Here is an 18,936-nt window from a genome sequence, read left to right on the forward strand (position 1 = left end):
GAAATAAACTTTAGAGCATAATATGAAACGATAGAAAAACGTCTATCGTCACATTATATATATCGTCATATCGCCCAGCACTAGTTGAGGGTAGCTAATTATTTATTTTTTTAAATAATAACTTGTGTAAAATATACTGTGTACGTAAAATGTATATAGTATGTATAAGCAGGAAGTAAAATCCTAAGTATTGTTGTCCGTTAGTTTACTCCAATTAGGGGAGGGGTGGTCGTATTAGGGGAAATTAATAAATATATATGGGGGATTGGAAATTATGCAGAAAATGACATTGATAGAAGCCACAATCTATCTGCAATATTAAAGCTGATCTACCCCCTAAAAATGGTGGTGGATGTCAGCGGTACAAATGCGTTCCATTGTGCTTCTACTCTGAACCGTTTGGTCTGTCAAACAGGGGCACATGAGGAGATCGACTACTCAGCCAAGTTAAAGTTCAGCGACGATGAAGGAGAAGAAGATGAGGAGAGACCCGAGAGGAGGGAAAGAAGCGAGAGCAAGAACGGCCCACGGTATGTCCCACAGTAGCTGCCCAACATAACGGAACGACAGTGTGTGGGAAATACAATTTGACCTTTTCAAACTTTTTGTACTGTTCTCTGCTCGCAATCCTCCTTTTGTGCCATCTAGACCGAGACACCCGCATAAATGGTTTCTGAATTAATAAATGACGGAGACAGAAAATAACAAATTCATGAAATGAGTTGTTGCATGTGGGATTGCGATTTCCTTCCCCAGGGAGATACAGAGGTCTCAAGAAGGTCCCCTTCAGGTGGTCCAGCGCTCCCGAGCCTCTGACAGTGGAGGGGACAGGGACACCAGCTGCACCCCTCCCTCCAATGCCGACCACGACTGCTCCCCACCCCCCTCAAGCAAGCCAGGATGGGCTGAGGAGGGGTGCAACAGCGGCTGGGGGGGCCAAATGGTCCCCGCCACCTTCCAGGTACGGCTAGTCTAGTAGACATTCAGAGGCAGCTCAGGGATAATATGCAAGTGAACAGTGACTATTTCATTGTAAAAAGCACAATTGCTTTGAGGACGTGGATATTAACGTAATGGCTAACTGTAACCTGTGACTGCCTGTACACTACAGGGGCGTAGGCCTGGACTGGGTGGCCCCCGGGAGCAGCCCTCCCCCCCACCTGGGCCTCTCCTCCACCAGGGACAGGGGCCTTACTCCTACTACCGACAGGTATCTGCCTACCTGGGGAGAGAGAGGGCCTCGTATATACACTGAGTATACAAAACATTAAGAACACCTGCTCTTTCCATGAGACCGACAAGTGAATCCAGGTGAAAGCTATGATCGTTTATTGATGTCTCTTGTTAAATCCACTTCAATCTGTGTAGATGAAAGGGAGGCGACGGGTTAAAAATCTATTTGAGACATGGATTGTGTATGTGTGCCATTCAGAGGGTGAATGGGAAAACATAGTAAAGTGCCTTTGAGCTGAGTATGGTAGTAGGTGCCAGGTGCACTAGTTTGAGTGTGTCAAGAATGGCAACAGTGCTGGGTTTTTCATGCTCAGTTTCCCATGTTTATCAAGAATGGTCCACGTCCGAAAGGACATCTGGCCAACATGACACAAGCATCGGCGTCAACATGGGCCAGCATCCCTGTGGTAGGCTTTCAATACCTTAGAGTCCATGCACCTACAAATGCAGTGTTCTGAAGGCCAAGGGGAGTTCAATTCAATATTAGGGAGGTGTTCCAAATGTTTTGTATACTCAGTATATATCCGCACAGCATTTTCACACACTTTTTTGCGGTTCAGTTATTAATTTGAGTTATTCATACCATCATACCAGGGAAGTTTTATTTTCATAATGCAGCTAAGATTGTGGTCGTGTGTGTGTGTCCTCATTCCATTTTCTCCTCTCCCAGGACCGCAACTCTCCTAATCAGTCCGGCCTGGTGGTAGCCCCCGGAACTGTCTCTGCCTCCCTGGCCCCCGGGAAGCCCGCCCCCTCCCCACAGCTCCAACAGCAGCAGGCTACTTCCCCCGTCCCCGGAGGACCCACTCCTCCGCCTCAGACAGCTAGTCTGCTAGCTCCGCCCCCTGGTGAAGACGAGGACGAGACGTGGCGCCAGCGCAGGAAGCAGTCCTCCTCGGAGATCTCAGCCGCCGTTGAACGTGCCCGCCGGCGCCGCGAGGAGGAAGAGCGAAGGATGGAGGAAGAGCGGCGCGCGGCCTGCGCTGAGAAGCTGAAGAGGCTGGATGAGAAGGCCCAGCAGCAGGGTGGTGGTGGGAGCAGCGGAGGCTCCAAGCCCCCCAGTCTGGACGGCAACTCCGCCACGGCCGGAAGCCCCAGCCCTTCCCTATCAGCCTCGGCCTCCTCCCCTAACATCAGCCAGCCCCCTTCTCCCTGCGTGGACCATGACGAGCCCCCCCTTGCTGTCCTGGCTTTGACCAGGGACCTAGTGCCAGGGCCCAGTCCCACCGACAGACAGAGGGCCAATAGCAACAGCAGCTATGACTCCATTACTGGTGAGTTTTGACTTGGGCTGTGGCGGTCATTACATTTTGTCAGCCGGTGATTGCCATTGCAAATAACTGCCGGCCTCACGGTAATTGACCGTTGATAAACTTAAACATGTTTAGCATCTCTTGGCTTCCATGCAGAGCATACAAGCCAATGATATGGAGCTTTTGGAACATCTGCATTTTAAAGTCTAATAAATTAATTTAATGTAGCCTACACCATCACAATAAATCCATTACTTATTTTAAACAGGTCTAAAGAAACATGATAAGAATAAAAATCTAGCCTCTTTCAGAAGAACATAATAGCAAATTCTGAGTCGTTCTTATGCTAGGCCCTGATCTACGCTAGTTCATTTAGCAGACAAAATTTGCTCATAATTCCTGTGGCATTATTTTATAGTAAGAAAAATACCATTTGAACATAGCTGAATAAATAGAACACATATTTTCACAATGATTTCTGAAGAAGTGCGCACATGCGGTTATTCTGTGTTGAGTGGTTAACAAAGAAATAGGACCTCCTATATGCTTCATTTAGAGTTATTTATGTAACTTTAGTTGTGATTCAAACGTTACACTGCATGTTTTTAGATTTGTTTATACGTACTAAGGCTACATGATGCAACTAATGATGATTTGAAAAAAGTCTCATGAAATGCATGCGCTCTGCTCTGTTTCTTGCGCAGGCTGCATACACTTCATCAGTCTCTCATTCACAAACTGGTCTTCACGTAGATATCTTAATCGAAAATTACTCCGGTTAAAGTGAGTCACACAGTAAAATACCACTTGAGTAAAAGTCAAAGTATTTGGTTTTAATTATTTAAATGTCGAAAGTCAATGTAATTACAAAAATCTACTTAAGTATCAAAAGTAAAAGTATGAATAATTTATCATTCCTGATATTAAGCAAACCAGACAACATCATTTTCTTGTTTTATTTATTTACCAATAGCCAGGAGCACACTCCAGTACTCAGACATCATTGCAAATTAAGCATGTGTGTTTAATGAGTCCGCCAGATCAGAGGCAGTAGGGATGACCAGGGATGTTCTCTTGATAAGTGTGTGAATTGGACCATTTTCATGTCCTGCTAAGCATTCAAAATGTATCACGTACTTTTGGGTGTCAGGGAAAATGTATGGAATAAAGTACATTTTCTTTAAGAGCATAGTGAAGTAAAAGTTGTCATAAATTATAAATGGTAAAGCATAGATACCCAAAAAAACGACTTAAGTAGTATTTTTATTTTTTATTTCACCTTTATTTAACCAGGTAGGCAAGTTGATAACAAGTTCTCATTTACAATTGCGACCTGGCCAAGATAAAGCAAAGCAGTTCGACACATACAACAACACAGAGTTACACATGGAGTAAAACAAACATACAGTAGAAAAATAAGTATATATACAATGTGAGCAAATGAGTTAAGATAAGGGGGGTAAAGGTAAAAATAAAGGCCATGGTGGCGAAGTAAATGCAATATAGAAAGTAAAACACTGGAATGGTAGATTTGCAGTGGAAGAATGTGCAAAGTAGAAATAGAAATAATGGGGTGCAAAGGAGCAAAATAAATAAATACAGTAGGGGGGAGGTAGTTGTTTGGGCTAAATTATAGATGGGCTATGTGCAGTAATATGTGAGCTGCTCTGACAGCTGGTGCTTAAAGCTAATGAGGGAGATAAGTGTTTCCAGTTTCAGAGATTTTTGTAGTTCGTTCCAGTCATTGGCAGCAGAGAACTGGAAGGAGAGGCGGCCAAAGGAGGAATTGTTTTTTTGGGGTGACCAGAGAGATATACCTGCTGGAGCGCGTGCTACAGGTGGGTGCTGCTGTGGTGACCAGCAAGCTAAGGGGGGACTTTACCAAGCAGGGTCTTGTAGATGACCTGGCGCCAGTGGGTTTGGCGACGAGTATGAAGCGAGGGCCAGCCAACGAGAGCGTACAGGTCGCAGTGGTGGGTAGTATATGGGGCTTTGGTGACAAAACGGATGGCACTGTGATAGACTGAATCCAATTTATTGAGTAGGGTATTGGAGGCTATTTTGTAAATGACATCGCCGAAGTCGAGGATCGGTAGGAGGGTCAGTTTTATGAGGGTATGTTTGGCAGCATGAGTGAAGGATGCTTTGTTGCGAAATAGGAAGCCAGTTCTAGATTTGGAGATTGGAGATGTTTGATGTGAGTCTGGAAGGAGAGTTTACAGTCTAACCAGACACCTAGGTAGTTGTCCACATATTCTAAGTCCGAACCGTGCAGAGTAGTGATGCTGGGCAGGCGGGCAGGTGCAGGTAGTGGTCGGTTGAAAAGCATGCATTTAGTTTTACTTGTATTTAAGAGCATTTGGGGGCCACGGAAGGAGAGTTGTATGGCATTGAAGCTCGTCTGGAGGGTTAATACAGTGTCCAAAGATGGGCCTGAAGTATACAGAATGGTGTCATCTGCGTAGTGGTGGATCAGAGACTCACCAGCAGCAAGAGCGACATCATTGATGAATACAGAGAAGAGAGTCGGCCCAAGAATTGAACCCTGTGGCACCCCCATGGAGACAACCAGAGGCCCGGACAACAGGCCCTCCGATTTGACACACTGAACTCTATCAGAGAAGTAGTTGGTGAACCAGGCGAGACAATCATTTGAGTACTTCTACTTGAGCACCTTATACCACTGACAGAAATAAATCAAATCATTCAAAATTGGCTACTAATGATTTGGCCACAGAAGATCATTAGCTTCTTCCTCAAAAATAATTTGTGGATTGTTTTAAATCTCATTGCCTACAGTCAGAAGGAAAGGCAATGCGGCAAATGCCAAGTACATGATTGTTGAGTTGCGACTGCCATCGAAAGTAAAGGCCCAGCCAGTCATATCGCAATGTTTCAAAATACAATGGCGGAAAGTAAATGGTTATTGATGTAATCTGTCTTTTAGTTATCAAAATGATCAACTTAATTGAGAGAACAATAGTATTGCCTGTCTTATTGGCACCAACCTATGGACAAAGTTATTGATCTGTTTGTAAGTGTCAGCAAAGTAGGCTACCTTGTAATTTGTCATGTTAAAAATCATTATGCAATGTACCATTCATATAAAGTGTAGCAGAATAGCATCAAATGTGTTAATAGACGGCCAACATTTTTCAGTGCAAAGAGAGAAGAAATCTGATACAGCCTATTAAATTCTTATGGTATAGGGGACGCTTTTGCGTCCCACTCTGACAAAAGCCAGGGAAAATGCAGCGCGGAAAATTCAAATAAGTTATATAAAAATCTAACTTTCATTAAATCACACATGTAAGATACTAAATTAAAGCTACACTCGTTGGGAATCCAGCCAACAGGTCAGGTTTTAAAAAGGCTTTTCGGCGAAAGCATAAGAAGCTATTATCTGATGATAGCACAACATTAAACAGAGGGTAGCATATTTCAACCCTGCAGGCGCGACACAAAACAAAGAAATAAAATATAAAACATGCCTTATCTTTGACGAGCTTCTTTTGTTGGCACTCCAATATTTCCCATAAACATCACAATTGGTCCTTTTTGTTCGATTAATTCCATCCATATATACCCAAAATGTCAATTTATTTTGCGCTTCCAAATTGCGCAACGTCACTACAAAATATTTCAAAAGTTGCCTGTAAACTTTGCCAAAACATTTCAAATGTACTTTTGTAATACAACTTGAGTTATTTTTAAACGTTAATAATCGATCAAATTGAAGACTGGTCTATCTGTGTTCAATACAGGAAGACAACAAACCAAGCTACTTTTCAAGTCTTGCGCAACTCTCAACAGTGTTACGCAGTTTGTAGATGGCCGTACTTCTTCATTGCACAAATGAATAACCTCAACCAAATTCCAAAGACTGGTGACATCACTGGAAGCGGTAGGAACTGAAAACAAGTTCCTAAGAAATACCGTTTCCCAATGAGAACGCACTGAACAGACAGATCTAAAAAAAAAAAGAAATCTGAACGGTTAGTCCTCGGGGTTTTGCCTGCTACATAAGTTCTGTTATACTCACAGACATGATTCAAACAGTTTTAGAAACGTGTGTGAGTGTTTTCTATCCAAATCTACTAATATTATGCATATCTTATATTCTTGGCATGAGTAGCAGGAAGTTGAAATTGGGCACGCTATTTATCCAAAAGTGAAAATGCTGCCCCCTATACCTTAAGAAGTTAACCTAGGCCTACTCTACGCTACACGCGCTCAGCCATGCATTGAATGTCTTTTTTTGCAAACAATGACCACGTTTTTTTCGTGTTTTTTTTTCACCTAAATTGTGACTATCCAATCTAGTCATCACATTACGAATAGTAGGCTGTCTTCAATTAATCTACAGATGCATGGAATGCTTTATTATAAAGGTGCATTTTTATGGTGAAAATTTGCTTCCCCTTGAATCTCACGCTGCCGGCTTCACCGGTTGTAAAGCAGATTAATGTGCTTAATTTGAAGAGTTGAGCAATAAATATAGCAGCACCAGAAAGCTGGGATCTTCTTTTAAATAGTGGCCAGCCAGAACATTTGTTTTTTTTCCACACGATTGCGCAATGACTGGGCCTATAAGACCACATGTTTGACTAGGCTATGTGCTCTCCAATTGTGTTTCAGGGGGCCTAGGCCTATAAGCTATGTTTAGCGTTAGTTGGGTGTTATTATTATAGTCGTGATACAAAACGTATAGGCCTATGGTCTAGGCTACCTGATGCATGTGACTATGATATGAACAAGTCATGCGCTGTTTCTTGTCTTAGGCTGCACATGATTGGCATCATTCACGTTCAAGACGTTCAATGTTTGGGCCATAGACAAAAGGCTAATATGGATTTCACCAAACAGTTGTGCTTCTTTGAAGTTGTTGATTTATCACATCTTAAATTCACAATAGTACCTTCCTTCAAATTTGATAGCATGTTACTTGTGCTCCTTCACATCTGCTTACCTCTTCCAACAACCAGTGGTATATCATTGCTGTATTCTCTCCCCTTCCTCCATCCAGACACCCAGGTGTATCCCCAGCCCCCCACTCCCCAACTGCAGCAGCCCTCTCTGGAGGTCCTGGTGCCTGGGGAAGGGAAGGAGGAGATCCTAGGTAGTGCTCAAGTCCGCAGCGGAGCAGGTGGTGGAGGAGTGGTAGACCCAATGAAGGTAGAGGGCATGGGAGGAGGAGCAGGTCGCCAAGCCAGTGCACTCCCCGGACAGGGCTTCTCCAAGTACCAGAAGTCCCTGCCTCCCCGCTTTCAGAGGCAGCAACAGGTCAGTCTAATAACCTATTGAAGTCATTACCAAAGGTACATTTATGGGTAATGATCTTAAGGACTACATTTGGTTCGCTATGCTGCTATGGGAGTACATGGGAACTAATGATTTGATCACAGCCAATCCGCATGCTTATTGCAAAATACATTCTACTAACACTGCATTTGTTGACATGACTAATTAATTGCTCAGATGATGGCACGTTAGATTTCAGTGCAGCAAAATTACTCTTATTTACTTTCGTAAATATGCTTTTTCTTTACATGTCAATATGTCAGTGTATTATGTCTTTTGTAAATTGTATTTTAAAGTTTAAGGACTCGTCGAAGATGAGTCCAAATGAGGACTATTTGGACTAAGAAATCCTAATAAAATTAAATCTGCTAAACTGTGACGTAGACCATAGCTGAGACATACACGGGGGGATGAAGCCCAGTCAAATCGACGTATATGAGGTATATATTGTCCCATTCACATCCCAAGTTGAAGTTCCATTCTACAAAGCAAGCAAACCGTTCCATTCACTGTCCCAGAAAAGAACCCCCGATCAATACAAACCAAATCAATGTGGGTCCAGAGTAGTTGTTCTGTCCTTGACACTGCATTTCAGATTGGCTTAACCTTCCCAAAGTGCCAGTTTGAGGAATTTACCACTACCTTTTTGTGGCTCCATTTTATGACTGCAGTTTGACAACAAACGCTATAAATAATCTGTGTTCAAATTCAGTATGAGTAGGAGTGTTGACATAACACCATTTAAAAAATATATATATTATAATGAATAGCAATATACAGTGCATTCGGAAAGTATTCAGACCCCTTGACTTTATCCACATTTTGTCACGTTACAGCCTTATTCTAAAATGATTGCAATAGTTTTTCCCCCCTCATCAATCTACACACACTACCCCATAATGACAAACCCCCAAAAGTACCTTTGGCAGCGATTACAGCCTCGAGTCTTCTTGGGTATGACGCTACAAGCTTGGCACACCTGCATTTGGGGAGTTTCTCCCATTCTCTGGAGATCCTCTCAAGCTCTGTCAGATTGGATGGGGAGCGTCGCTGCACAGCTATTTTCACGTCTCTCCAGAGATGTTCGATAAGGTTCAATTCCGTGCCCTAGCTGGTCCACTCAAGGACATTTCCTGAAGCCACTCCTGCTTTCTCTTGGCTGTGTAATTAGGGTCGTTGTCCTGTTGGAAGGTGAACCTTCACCCCAGTCTGAAGTCCTGAGTGCTCTGGAGCAGGTTTACATCAAGGATCTCTCTCTACTTTGGTCCATTCATCTTTGTCTCGATCCTGATTGGTCTCCCAGTCCCTGCTGCAGAAAAGTATCCTCACAGCATGATGCTGCCACCACCATGTTTCACCATATGGATGGTATTGGCCAGGTGATGAGCAGTGCCTCGTTTCCTCCAGATGTGACACTTGGCATTCAGGCCAAAGAGTTAAATCTTGGTTTCATCAGACCAGAGAAATCTTGTTTCTCATGGTCAGAGTCCTTTAGGTGCCTTTTGGCAAACTCCAAGCGGGCTGTCATGTTCTTCTTACTGAGGGGCTTCTGTCTGGCATCTCTACTGTGAATGCCTGATTGGTGGAGTGCTGCAGAGATGGTTGTTCTTCTGGAAGGTTCTCTAGTCTCCACAGAGGAACTCTGGAGCTCTGTCAGATTGACCATCGGGTTCTTGGTCTCCTCCCTGACCAAGGCCCTTCTCCCCCGATTGCTCAGTTTGGCCAGGTGGCCAAGTCTAGGAAGAGTCTTGGTGGTCCCAAACTTCTTCCATTAAAGAATGATGGAGTCCACTGTGTTCTTGGGGACCTTCAATGCTGCAGACATTGTTTTGTTCCCTTCCCCCAGATCTGTGCCTTGACACAATCCTGTCTCAGAGCTCTACGGACAATTCCTTTGACCTCATGGCTTGGTTTTTGCTCTGACTTGCACTGCCAACTGTGGGACTTTATATAGACAGGCGTGTGCCTTTCCAAATAATGTCCAATCAATTGAATTTACCACAGGTGGACTCCAATCAAGTTGTAGAAACATCTCAAGGATGATCAATGGAAACAGGATGCACCTGAGCTCAATTTCAAGTCTCATAGCAAGGTCTGAATACTAATGTATATGTGATATTTCAGTAATTTTTTTAGTATTATTAATATTTGTATAAAAAAAAGTTTTTTCTCCCCAATGTCATGATATTCAATTGGTAGTTACTCTTGTCCCATCGCTGCAACTCCCGTACGGACTCGAAGCTTGAGAGCCATGCGTCCTCCTAAACACAACCCCGCCAAGCCAGACTACTTCTTGACACAATGCTCGCTTAACCCGGACGCCAGCCGCACCAATGTGTCAGCGGAAACATTGTACACCTGGCTACAGTGTCAGTGTGCATGCTCTCGGCCCACCACAGGTGTCGCTAGAGCGTGATGGGACAAGGACATCCCGGCCAGCCAAACGCTCCCCTAATCTGGACGACGCTGGGCCAATTGTGTGCCGCTTCATGGGTCTCCTGGTCGCGGCTGGCTGCGACACAGCCCGTTATCGAACCAAGATCTGTAGTGATGCCACTAGCACTGTGATGCAGTGCCTTAGACCGCTGCGCCACTCGGGAGGTCCTGCTCTTTGTAGGGTCTGCTCTTTGTCACATTTTGGAGTTAAGACATAAGGTTACTTTTTCCTCTATTACAGTAAAATTTCTCCATGTGTTTCAGTGTATGACCGATTCTGTTGGACCAAACCGCAAATGCAAATAGTGAGTTGAAACTGCTTGTTGTCAGAGAGGAAAAAGTGATCTTTCATCTTTGTTGTTGTGAGTGTCAGGGGAGGGGCTTGGTGTTTGAGTGGGAAAGTGCACTCAGCACAAAAGAAGCGAAGGAGACCAGACCAAAACGACGCGATAAGATGAGACCAAGCGGACATAAACGCTCATAAAATCGACAAACAAAATAATTTGATTCTCCCGATGCATGCATGTGGAATTTTTTCCGCTAAAACATACATTCTAATTGATCTAATTAACTTGATATATCTCCCAGCCCTACACGTGTGACTAAGCCTCTTTTGATAAAGGGTCTCCTAAATGGCTTATTTATTTATTATTAATATATCTCGCCCACTTGGTGTCTTCAGGAGCAGCTGATGAAGCAGCAGCAGCAGTGGCAGCAGCAGCACAGCCAAGCAGCCCAACAGAGTCAGCAGCAGCTCCCGCCCCAGCAGCCTCAGCAGTCACCTCAGCAGCAGGGCCCAGGGGCCACCCCTCAGACCCAGGGTCCCAAGCAGCAGCAGTCTGGGCCCCTGCAGTACCCTCCACAGGGCTCCATGGGCCGCGGCCCCCTGCCCATGAACTTTGACCCCCGCTGGATGATGATGCCCTACATGGACCCACGGATGATGCAGGGGAGCATGCAGGGTCGCCCTCCAGGGCCCATGGATTACTATCCGCCCAACATGCAACACGCAGGTGGGTACTCATGGTAGTGTGGTTAAGGAGTAGGCATATTGTCATAGAGCTGAATCTGAATTTGCATGGAACTTAGTTTCGTGAAGAAACAAAACATTGTAAATCCTCTATTGAGGTCAATGGCAGATTTGTGCAAACCAGATTTAAATGTAGGATTTAGCCCATAGAGATTATGGTAATGCAATAAAGTTCAAATGCTCTAAGAAATAGCACCAGGTTGTCAGCCAAAATTTGAATAATTGTGTGTGACTTTTCTAACGTTACCCATCTCTGTTGCAGGGATGATGGGACGAGAGCGCTCCGATTCGGGGGGCTCTGGTTCGGATAACTTCGAAAGGCAGCAGCACCCGGGACACCCCCACCGTGGGACGCCCCCTATGGACCCCAAACTGGCCTGGGGGCCCGAGGTGTTCCCCGCGGGCAGTGAAGGCAGGGGACTGAGTTCCCCTCTGAGACAGAAGCAGGCTCTGGAAGAGGACAGTGGCAGTGGGACTAGGTAAGACGGGACGGGGTCAAATGTCAATCACAATCATTTAAAGGGATACTACTTATCTACTTCCCGAGAGTCAGATTTACGTGTGGAAACCATTTCTCTGCCTACTTTTTAAAGGAAATTGCTAGCCAGCTCTAGCGCACTTGCGAACTAGAGCGTTATACTTCCAGTCATTGTGCTTGCGAAACTACCTCTAAATTAATACTGGACACAGAGACACAAAATGGTATCCACGAGTTCATCTGACTCTAGGGAAGTAGATAAAGGTCCCCGTTGCCCAAAGCCTGAAGTACCCCTTTAATTGTCAGATCATACAATACTGATTGAATAGGAAAATATGTATGAGTTGAAATCACATTAGATTTTACATATTTGAATTGAGTCAGTGTTGTTAGTACAGGATGCAGTTTCCACAAGTGTCTTTTATAAAATCTCTGGTCTTTATTTTAGGAGTGACACCCCTCCAGTCCGTGGTTTGCGAGAGGGGGGGCTAGGCCCCATCCAGCAGCCCAACTCTGGCTCGGGCTCCTCCAACCAGACCCCACCACCTGTGGGCACTCAGGTGGGGGGCCAGGGAGGAGGCAGTCACCACCACCAGTCCTACATGGGAGGCCGGGGCAACTACAGCAACTTCCCCGACCAGGGCTCCCGCATGGCCCCCCACCAGCAGCAGCAACAGAGGGGGAGTGGTGGAGGCTTCAGCCAACAGGATGAGGGCCAGGGCCACAAGGGCGGCCAGCAACAGGGCCAGATCTGGGGGGCCCCCCGCCCCCACTACGACCGCAACGGGCGCACTGACCTCTCCCCCCTGGAGAATAACAACTCCCACCACCCTCAACACCATGGTCATCAACAACATCAAGCCCCCTCCCACTTCCCCCTCCATCTCCACAAGTCCGAGAATGGCCGCGGCGAGAGAGGAGGCGAAGCCCTGAAGAAGGGTGACCCCTCGCCCTTGCTCCAACAGCCGTCCCTTTCCTCCTGCTCATCCTCCTCTTCCTCATCCAGGGAGGACGGCAGTGGAAAGGCGGTCCTGCATCACCTTCCACCTCAGCGCGAGGCCGACACAGGAACCGGGCAGAGACATGAAACAGGAAGCAGCAGAGAAATTAAGCAGGATAAGATGGGCCCTGGCCACAGCCACTCTCAGTCCTCTGTGACATCTCAGCAGTCCCATCCTCAGTCCCAGCAGCAGAGGCAGGGCCAGGAGCAGCACCACCACCGTGACCCCAAGCCCAACCAGAGGGAGCGAGGCGGGAGGGAACACAAGACTGAGACCCAGTGGGGGCCAAGGCCAGGCAGCAGTAACGCAGGGGGCCCTTCTTCACACAATAGGAGAGCAATGGGTGGAAATTCCCGCGGAGGGGAGGATTCTTCCAATCACCCAACAGCGTCTGACCACAACAAACCCGCCGGTGGCCAATCGGGAGGTGGAAACACCAACAAGAGGGCGGGGCCTATCAAGAGGCCTGTGCTGAAGAGAGAGGGAGGAGGGGAGGGCGAGGGAGGAGAAAAGACCAGCGGAGGTTTCGGAAAAGACAAAGATGAAAGACAAGATGGAGGCCATTCATCAGTCAAGCAGGAAGGATCCTCCGGCCCACAGACCTTCGCTGCAGTGTCTGGTAAAGAAGTGCCGGTTCAGACAGGTCCTAAACCCAGAAACGGAGGGAAGGATCGAACAGCAAACGAACGAGGAGGAGTGGGTAAGGGGCCCAAAAATGGGGTCAATCCCACCCCCTCATCAGGGTACTCCGGCCACCCCTCTAACAGGCGGGACAGAGAGCGTTCCTTTGAGAGGGGCGGTGGTGCGTCCTACCACAGCGTCTCGGCCCGTGGCAGCAGAGTCGGGCGAGGTGGCGAGTTCTACGGGCGCGGCCGGGGTTACAGAGGCACCTACACGGGCATGGCCGGGGGTGGCAGCGTTAGCCGTGGCAGGGCAGTGGGCAGCAGGAGTAGCCGAGACTACCGATCCGGCGGCGGCTACGACGAGGCATCGGGGGGAAGGCGAGGCCGAGGGGGGTCGCAGGCCAACCCGGGGCGCGCCCGTAATCAGAGCGAGACCCGCAGCGAGGGTTCTGAATATGAGGAGGTCCCAAAGAGGAGGAGGCAGAGGGGGTCTGAGACGGGCAGCGAGAGTGCCGCCAGCGACCTAGCCCAGTCGGACAAAGAAGATCGCAAGTCCAGCACCAAGAACGGCAGCGGCACAGATAACGTTACCGGTAGCGGCTTCGCCCCACCCAGAGGCTCCCATACCCGGGTGTTCACCCCCAGGGGTGTGCCCTCCAGGAGGGGCAGGGGGGGAGGTGGTGGGGGAGGTGGCGGCGGGGGAGGAGGTTCTATCTATAAAAGTGGTGGTGGTGGAGGAGGAGGAGGAATGGCTGGAGGTCACAGGTCAGGATCAAGGGCCGACCCTCACGGCTGGGCCTCCAAGTCGTCAGCCTCGGTCCGCAAGCATCAGGCCCCAATGCAGTCGGCCGCACCCAAAGACACGGGTCGTGGAACCAGTGGGGAGAAGAAGGAGAAGGCAACGGACGGAAGCCAAGCTCAGAATCAGGGAGGAGCAACCCCTCCACAGTCTATCCCTGCTACACCTACTCCAGCCCCACAGAGCTCCACAGAGAACGGAGGAGTTGGGATCCAGCAATCCATGGCTAACCCCACTACCAACTCCAGCGGGCCCCTTCCACTCCCTCTCTCTGGACCGGATGGGCGTGGCTTCCCTCGTGTCCCGCGTGATGGCTTTGAGCGCCCCCCGAGACGCCGTCGCCACGGGCGCTCCCAGCATCAACAGGATAAGCCACCGCGCTTCCGGCGGCTGAAGGAGCGAGAGAACGCCGCTCGCATCAACGGAGGAGTCGGGGTCATCGGAGGAGGACGACCCTCCTCGCCCGGACAGAGTTATGTTCAGGATGTCACTGACGGCACTCCCAACGTGGCTCCCACAACATGCGATGCCCCCAATGCTAACCCCAATGCTACTACGGCTACCAACAACAGCAACAACAGTACCGGTGGCCATCTTGGAAGTGCAAACAGTCACCACCACCACCACTACAACCAGGGCATCTCTGGCCAGGCCCACTCTCAGCATCACCACAACCCAGCAGGAGGTGCCAAATCCCCTGACTTCTCCAACCAGAACTCCGATCAGGCCAATGAGGAGTGGGAGACCGCCTCCGAGAGCAGTGACTTCACCGAGTTCCGGGAGAGGGAGGGAGGAGGAGGGAAGTCCTATTCCTCCCATCACCATCATCACCCACCCGGAAGAGGTGGTGGTGGAGGCGGGGGAGGAGGAGTGGTCGGAGAGCGAGAGATGACGGCGAAAGAGCAGGCGGCAAACAAGAGAAGCTTCTCCAGCCAGCGTCCCGGGATGGAGCGACAAAACAGGAGGGTCAACGCTGGAGGAAGAGAAGGAAGAGGCCCACGGGGCCCGCCCAGTGGTGGTGGAGCCGGAAATGGAGGGGGCCAACGCGGCGAGCGCCGTGGAAACTGGCCCTCCCCCAAAAACAGGAAGTGAAGTGGAAGATCTGGAAACATTTCAAATGCATCCACCCCGCCCCACTGTTATTTATCCCTTTGTCTGTCGTTCCTTCAGCCTCTCTGTTCTCGTCCTTTAACATATTAGCACATTATTGTTCAATACATAGTTATGGAGACAGTGTACACACACGTTAGGCTTCTTTCGCTCTTCATCCATCTTCTATCTCCCGTCCGTTATTGTAAAGTGTCACTCTGCTCCCCCCTTTTCAGTTGTACCACCCTTCAGAATTCTACCCCGATTTAGGATCAGCAGACACGCTTGTTCGTTTTGAACACACACCTTTTGACGGAAAACATAAAAAAACAACACGTGTTTGCATTTACAAGCACAATATGACATATAACAGTATAACACAATCACGCGTAGTAGTTTGTGTGTATGCAGTATGATATGTTAAACATGTCATGATAAACATGTTGGATAAATTGGCTAACCAGGAGAAGGCAGATTTTTATATTTATGTACCTGTGTATATTTCTACCACGCTTTGGAATGGGGTGGTATTCCGTAGGGCAGTTATCTACATTATATGTTCCCACGTGGGGTGGGGGGGGTGCAGGTTCTTATTTTAACGAGAACAATTGTACCATAGATTTATACAAAATAATTATCTTTGTTTTGTTTCCCCTCTTTGCCTCTTGTCAGTTTTGTTTCAGCCCCCCCCCCCCCCCCCCCCCTTCAAAAGTTAGGGGTGTGTATTTTTCTTCTGCAAAGCAGGTCTTTAAAATAACTTTTTATACAATTCCCCCCACCTCCCTCTGAGCTTTTGATCTCCCGACGAACAAGTACATCTCTTTAATTACTGTGACAGCCACAACAGGCCAGCTGAAGTACTACTGCTCACCCATCCACACTCTCCTCATATTGATTTTTGTCTCTAATATCAATGTCTTTGCTGCTTGTTCAGAACTAGACGGTGTGATTTTGTTATTGTTGACCTGCTCTTATTACTTTCTGTTGCTCTTTTGTTCCTGTTAGATAAAAGGTTCTCTCAACGTAGCATTCTCTTCTCACAAGCTGCAGACGTTCTATACCAGGGGTCTCAACCTTATTCCTGGAGAGCTACCCTCCTGTAGTTTTTCGCTCCAAGCCCAGTTGTAACTAACCTGGTTCAGTTTATCAACTAGCTAATTCTGAGAAATGTGTGTTCTGGGTTGGTGTGAAATTCTAGTAGTGCTCAAGGAACAGGGTTGGAGAGCCCTCTTATATACACTGCAAAAAAGGACGTTTTGCTGAAGTAAGATTCTCTCCTGTTCATCAAGTTTGTTTACCCTAAGAACACTGAATTAATAGCTTGAATGCTTTATATAAAAAAATAAAACAAATACATTTTCTGTGGAGGTAATTTTTTTTCTCAAGATACTTTCACATGAAACTTCTGGTCAGGGAAACATTTGTTCACTGAAAATGCAAGTCATGTTGCGAGAGAAAGAAATATAAAGTTATATGCTCTTATTTTATTTTACCGTTTGACTTTTTTAATTTTTTATTGATAAATGAATCCACTCCTATAGTATAAAGAACTGGTTGGTGTATTTTTATTGAACAAGTTTGTTACATGATGCAGCAGGTGTCGTACTCTGGTTCCAGAGTGCTAAGTTTGGCCATCAGAGTATTGTACTACTATATTCATGCTGTCCTACTCAATGTAGGAAGGCGCTCTACTCAAATACAACTGCACTGTGCTGTAGAAGAGACCCCTGTAACAAATGTCGGGCTGGCAAGAGCTCCATATTGAGGAAGTATTTTCAAAGTGTACATTATTTCAAGACAACGTTTCCAAAACCTCGGTGGCAACTATATGGCTCAATTGAACTGAATCTTGGACTATGGTGGAAAAGGGCCAGGGTGATGTGTTGTCACACCACTGATTTCCCAAATGTCCAAATACATTTGCAAGGTATAATACTATTCTCCAAGAGTGTTACAGGGAATACATGGGTTTAGAACTTTTGATGTAGACTGACTGATTCACAAAATGGCTTACAGCTGGTTTTGAAAATTTGATGGGGGCAGGGGGGCAGCATCCAAGTTGAAATGGATAAAATTATAACTTTTTATTTTATTTATCTGCATACATTTTTCACTGCTTGTAAGTTGGGGTTTGTTTGTTTACTGACAGCCACCATTTTAAGATTCGTTTTGGGATGTTTTGAGTAGGGCATTTGAGTGTGCGCATGCTTTTTCTGGTGTCTATATAATAACTTTTTTTTGGGGGGGGGGGGGGGGGGGGTCATGTGGATGGCAAACGCTTTTGCCTTGTTTGCCCACACTTAGTTTTAAGAACTATATTAAGACAATTCTACAGTTCTTTCTTATACATTTATGTATATACATTCAAGTATATGTTTATCCAAATTAAGTACATAATCAGTTACTTGGGTATAATACCATTTTTGCCATACACCAAGGCAGGCAAAAATGAAGTGGGTACATTTTATTTTCCACTGACTTCTACTAAAGCATTACCACATCCATGGGTGCAGCTTGCCTTGCCTGTGGAAAAAAAACATTGGTAGCCAAACACTTAACACAGGCTTATGAGCCCTGCATCCTTCCTTAACTCTTACTATTGATGTGCTCATATTGTATGTATCCATGTTTAAAGAAAACGATAGTGTATTCTTGAAAACCTCAAAGATTGTACTATATTTACAGCATTACCAAGGTACCTGGAGTGGTTAAAGCTGTTCTATAATTTATGGTTTATTAATGGAACCGTAACATACCAATATATACATGTGTATATATCAACGTTTTTGTCTACCCCAACTTACATTCCCACAAACAAATGTTGCCATTTTTTAAGTTCAAGGGAGCAATGTACAAGCAGAGAAGTGTCTTATTATAATAAAATTACAGAGAATAAACTTTTGTTTTAATGGAAAATCTGTTTTTGTCTGAGTTTATTATGAATTGCCCCCATGTGAAGTTAAATCTATATTAATGTCAGTGCCTGGGCAATGGTAGGTGGTTCTCTGCACTGATATGCATGTACAGTACCTGTCAAAAGTTTGGGGACACCTACTCATTCAAGGGTTTTTATTTTTACTATTTTCAACATTGAAATTGAGATGGTTTGGGATTAGTTGTGCTCCGCACATGTGGGAACTCCTTTTAAGATTGTTGGAAAAGCATTCCAGGTGAAGCTGGTTGAGAGAATTCCAAGCGTGTGCAAAGCTGTCATCAAGGCAAAGGGTGGTTGCTTTGAAGACATGATTCCATATGTGTTATTTCATAGTTTTGATGTCTTCTCTATTATTCTACAATATAGAAAATAGTTTTAAAAAATAAAGAAAAACCCTTGAATGAGTAGGTGTGGCCAAACTTGACTGGTACTGTACATCATGGTCTTGCAGATTGATGATCAGTGTATGGAGGATAGGACATTCCAATTGATTTGATTGGGAAATACTGCTCAGTTATGGATGGGTGTTTGCTGGATAGAGTGCTTAGCTGTTAACTAAGAGTTTGTAGGATCGAGGCCCCACCTAGAAAGTCTTTAGCCTAATTAAAGTGTCTGGGTTGCATTGAGATGATGTGGGATAGAAGTCTTAACAAGGGCTGGGAGATTTTCACTCCCGTTTAGAGCTTTGAAGGTTATTGGTCTTAGTGCTATCCTAAGCCCTTGACTGGGTACTGAAAGCCCCCAAAAAACAAAACCTC

The 18,936-nt window shown here is 46.2% G+C and overlaps 1 protein-coding gene across 4 annotated transcripts in view; it reads left to right on the forward strand.

Annotated features, from left to right (window-relative positions):
- LOC109907650 (protein PRRC2A) overlaps positions 1-18,159 on the forward strand; it is a 48,236-nt gene extending 30,077 nt beyond the window's left edge. For 2 of the 4 annotated variants that reach the window (XM_020505741.2, XM_020505742.2), the window contains exons 9-16: positions 416-530; positions 757-961; positions 1,112-1,210; positions 1,904-2,507; positions 7,513-7,769; positions 10,906-11,236; positions 11,516-11,732; positions 12,180-16,595. In XM_020505741.2, coding sequence (XP_020361330.1) covers positions 416-530; positions 757-961; positions 1,112-1,210; positions 1,904-2,507; positions 7,513-7,769; positions 10,906-11,236; positions 11,516-11,732; positions 12,180-15,246 — 4,895 coding nt within the window. In that variant the 3' untranslated portion in view covers positions 15,247-16,595. Of the gene's footprint in view, positions 1-415; positions 531-756; positions 962-1,111; positions 1,211-1,903; positions 2,508-7,512; positions 7,770-10,905; positions 11,237-11,515; positions 11,733-12,179 lie in introns of all 4 variants that reach the window. The other 2 variants (XM_031793811.1, XM_020505743.2) reach the window with 2 other exon arrangements.
- The last annotated feature ends 777 nt before the right edge of the window (positions 18,160-18,936 follow it).

The sequence above is a fragment of the Oncorhynchus kisutch genome, linkage group LG17 (genome assembly GCF_002021735.2).
Source record: "Oncorhynchus kisutch isolate 150728-3 linkage group LG17, Okis_V2, whole genome shotgun sequence".
Lineage (NCBI taxonomy): Eukaryota > Metazoa > Chordata > Actinopteri > Salmoniformes > Salmonidae > Oncorhynchus > Oncorhynchus kisutch.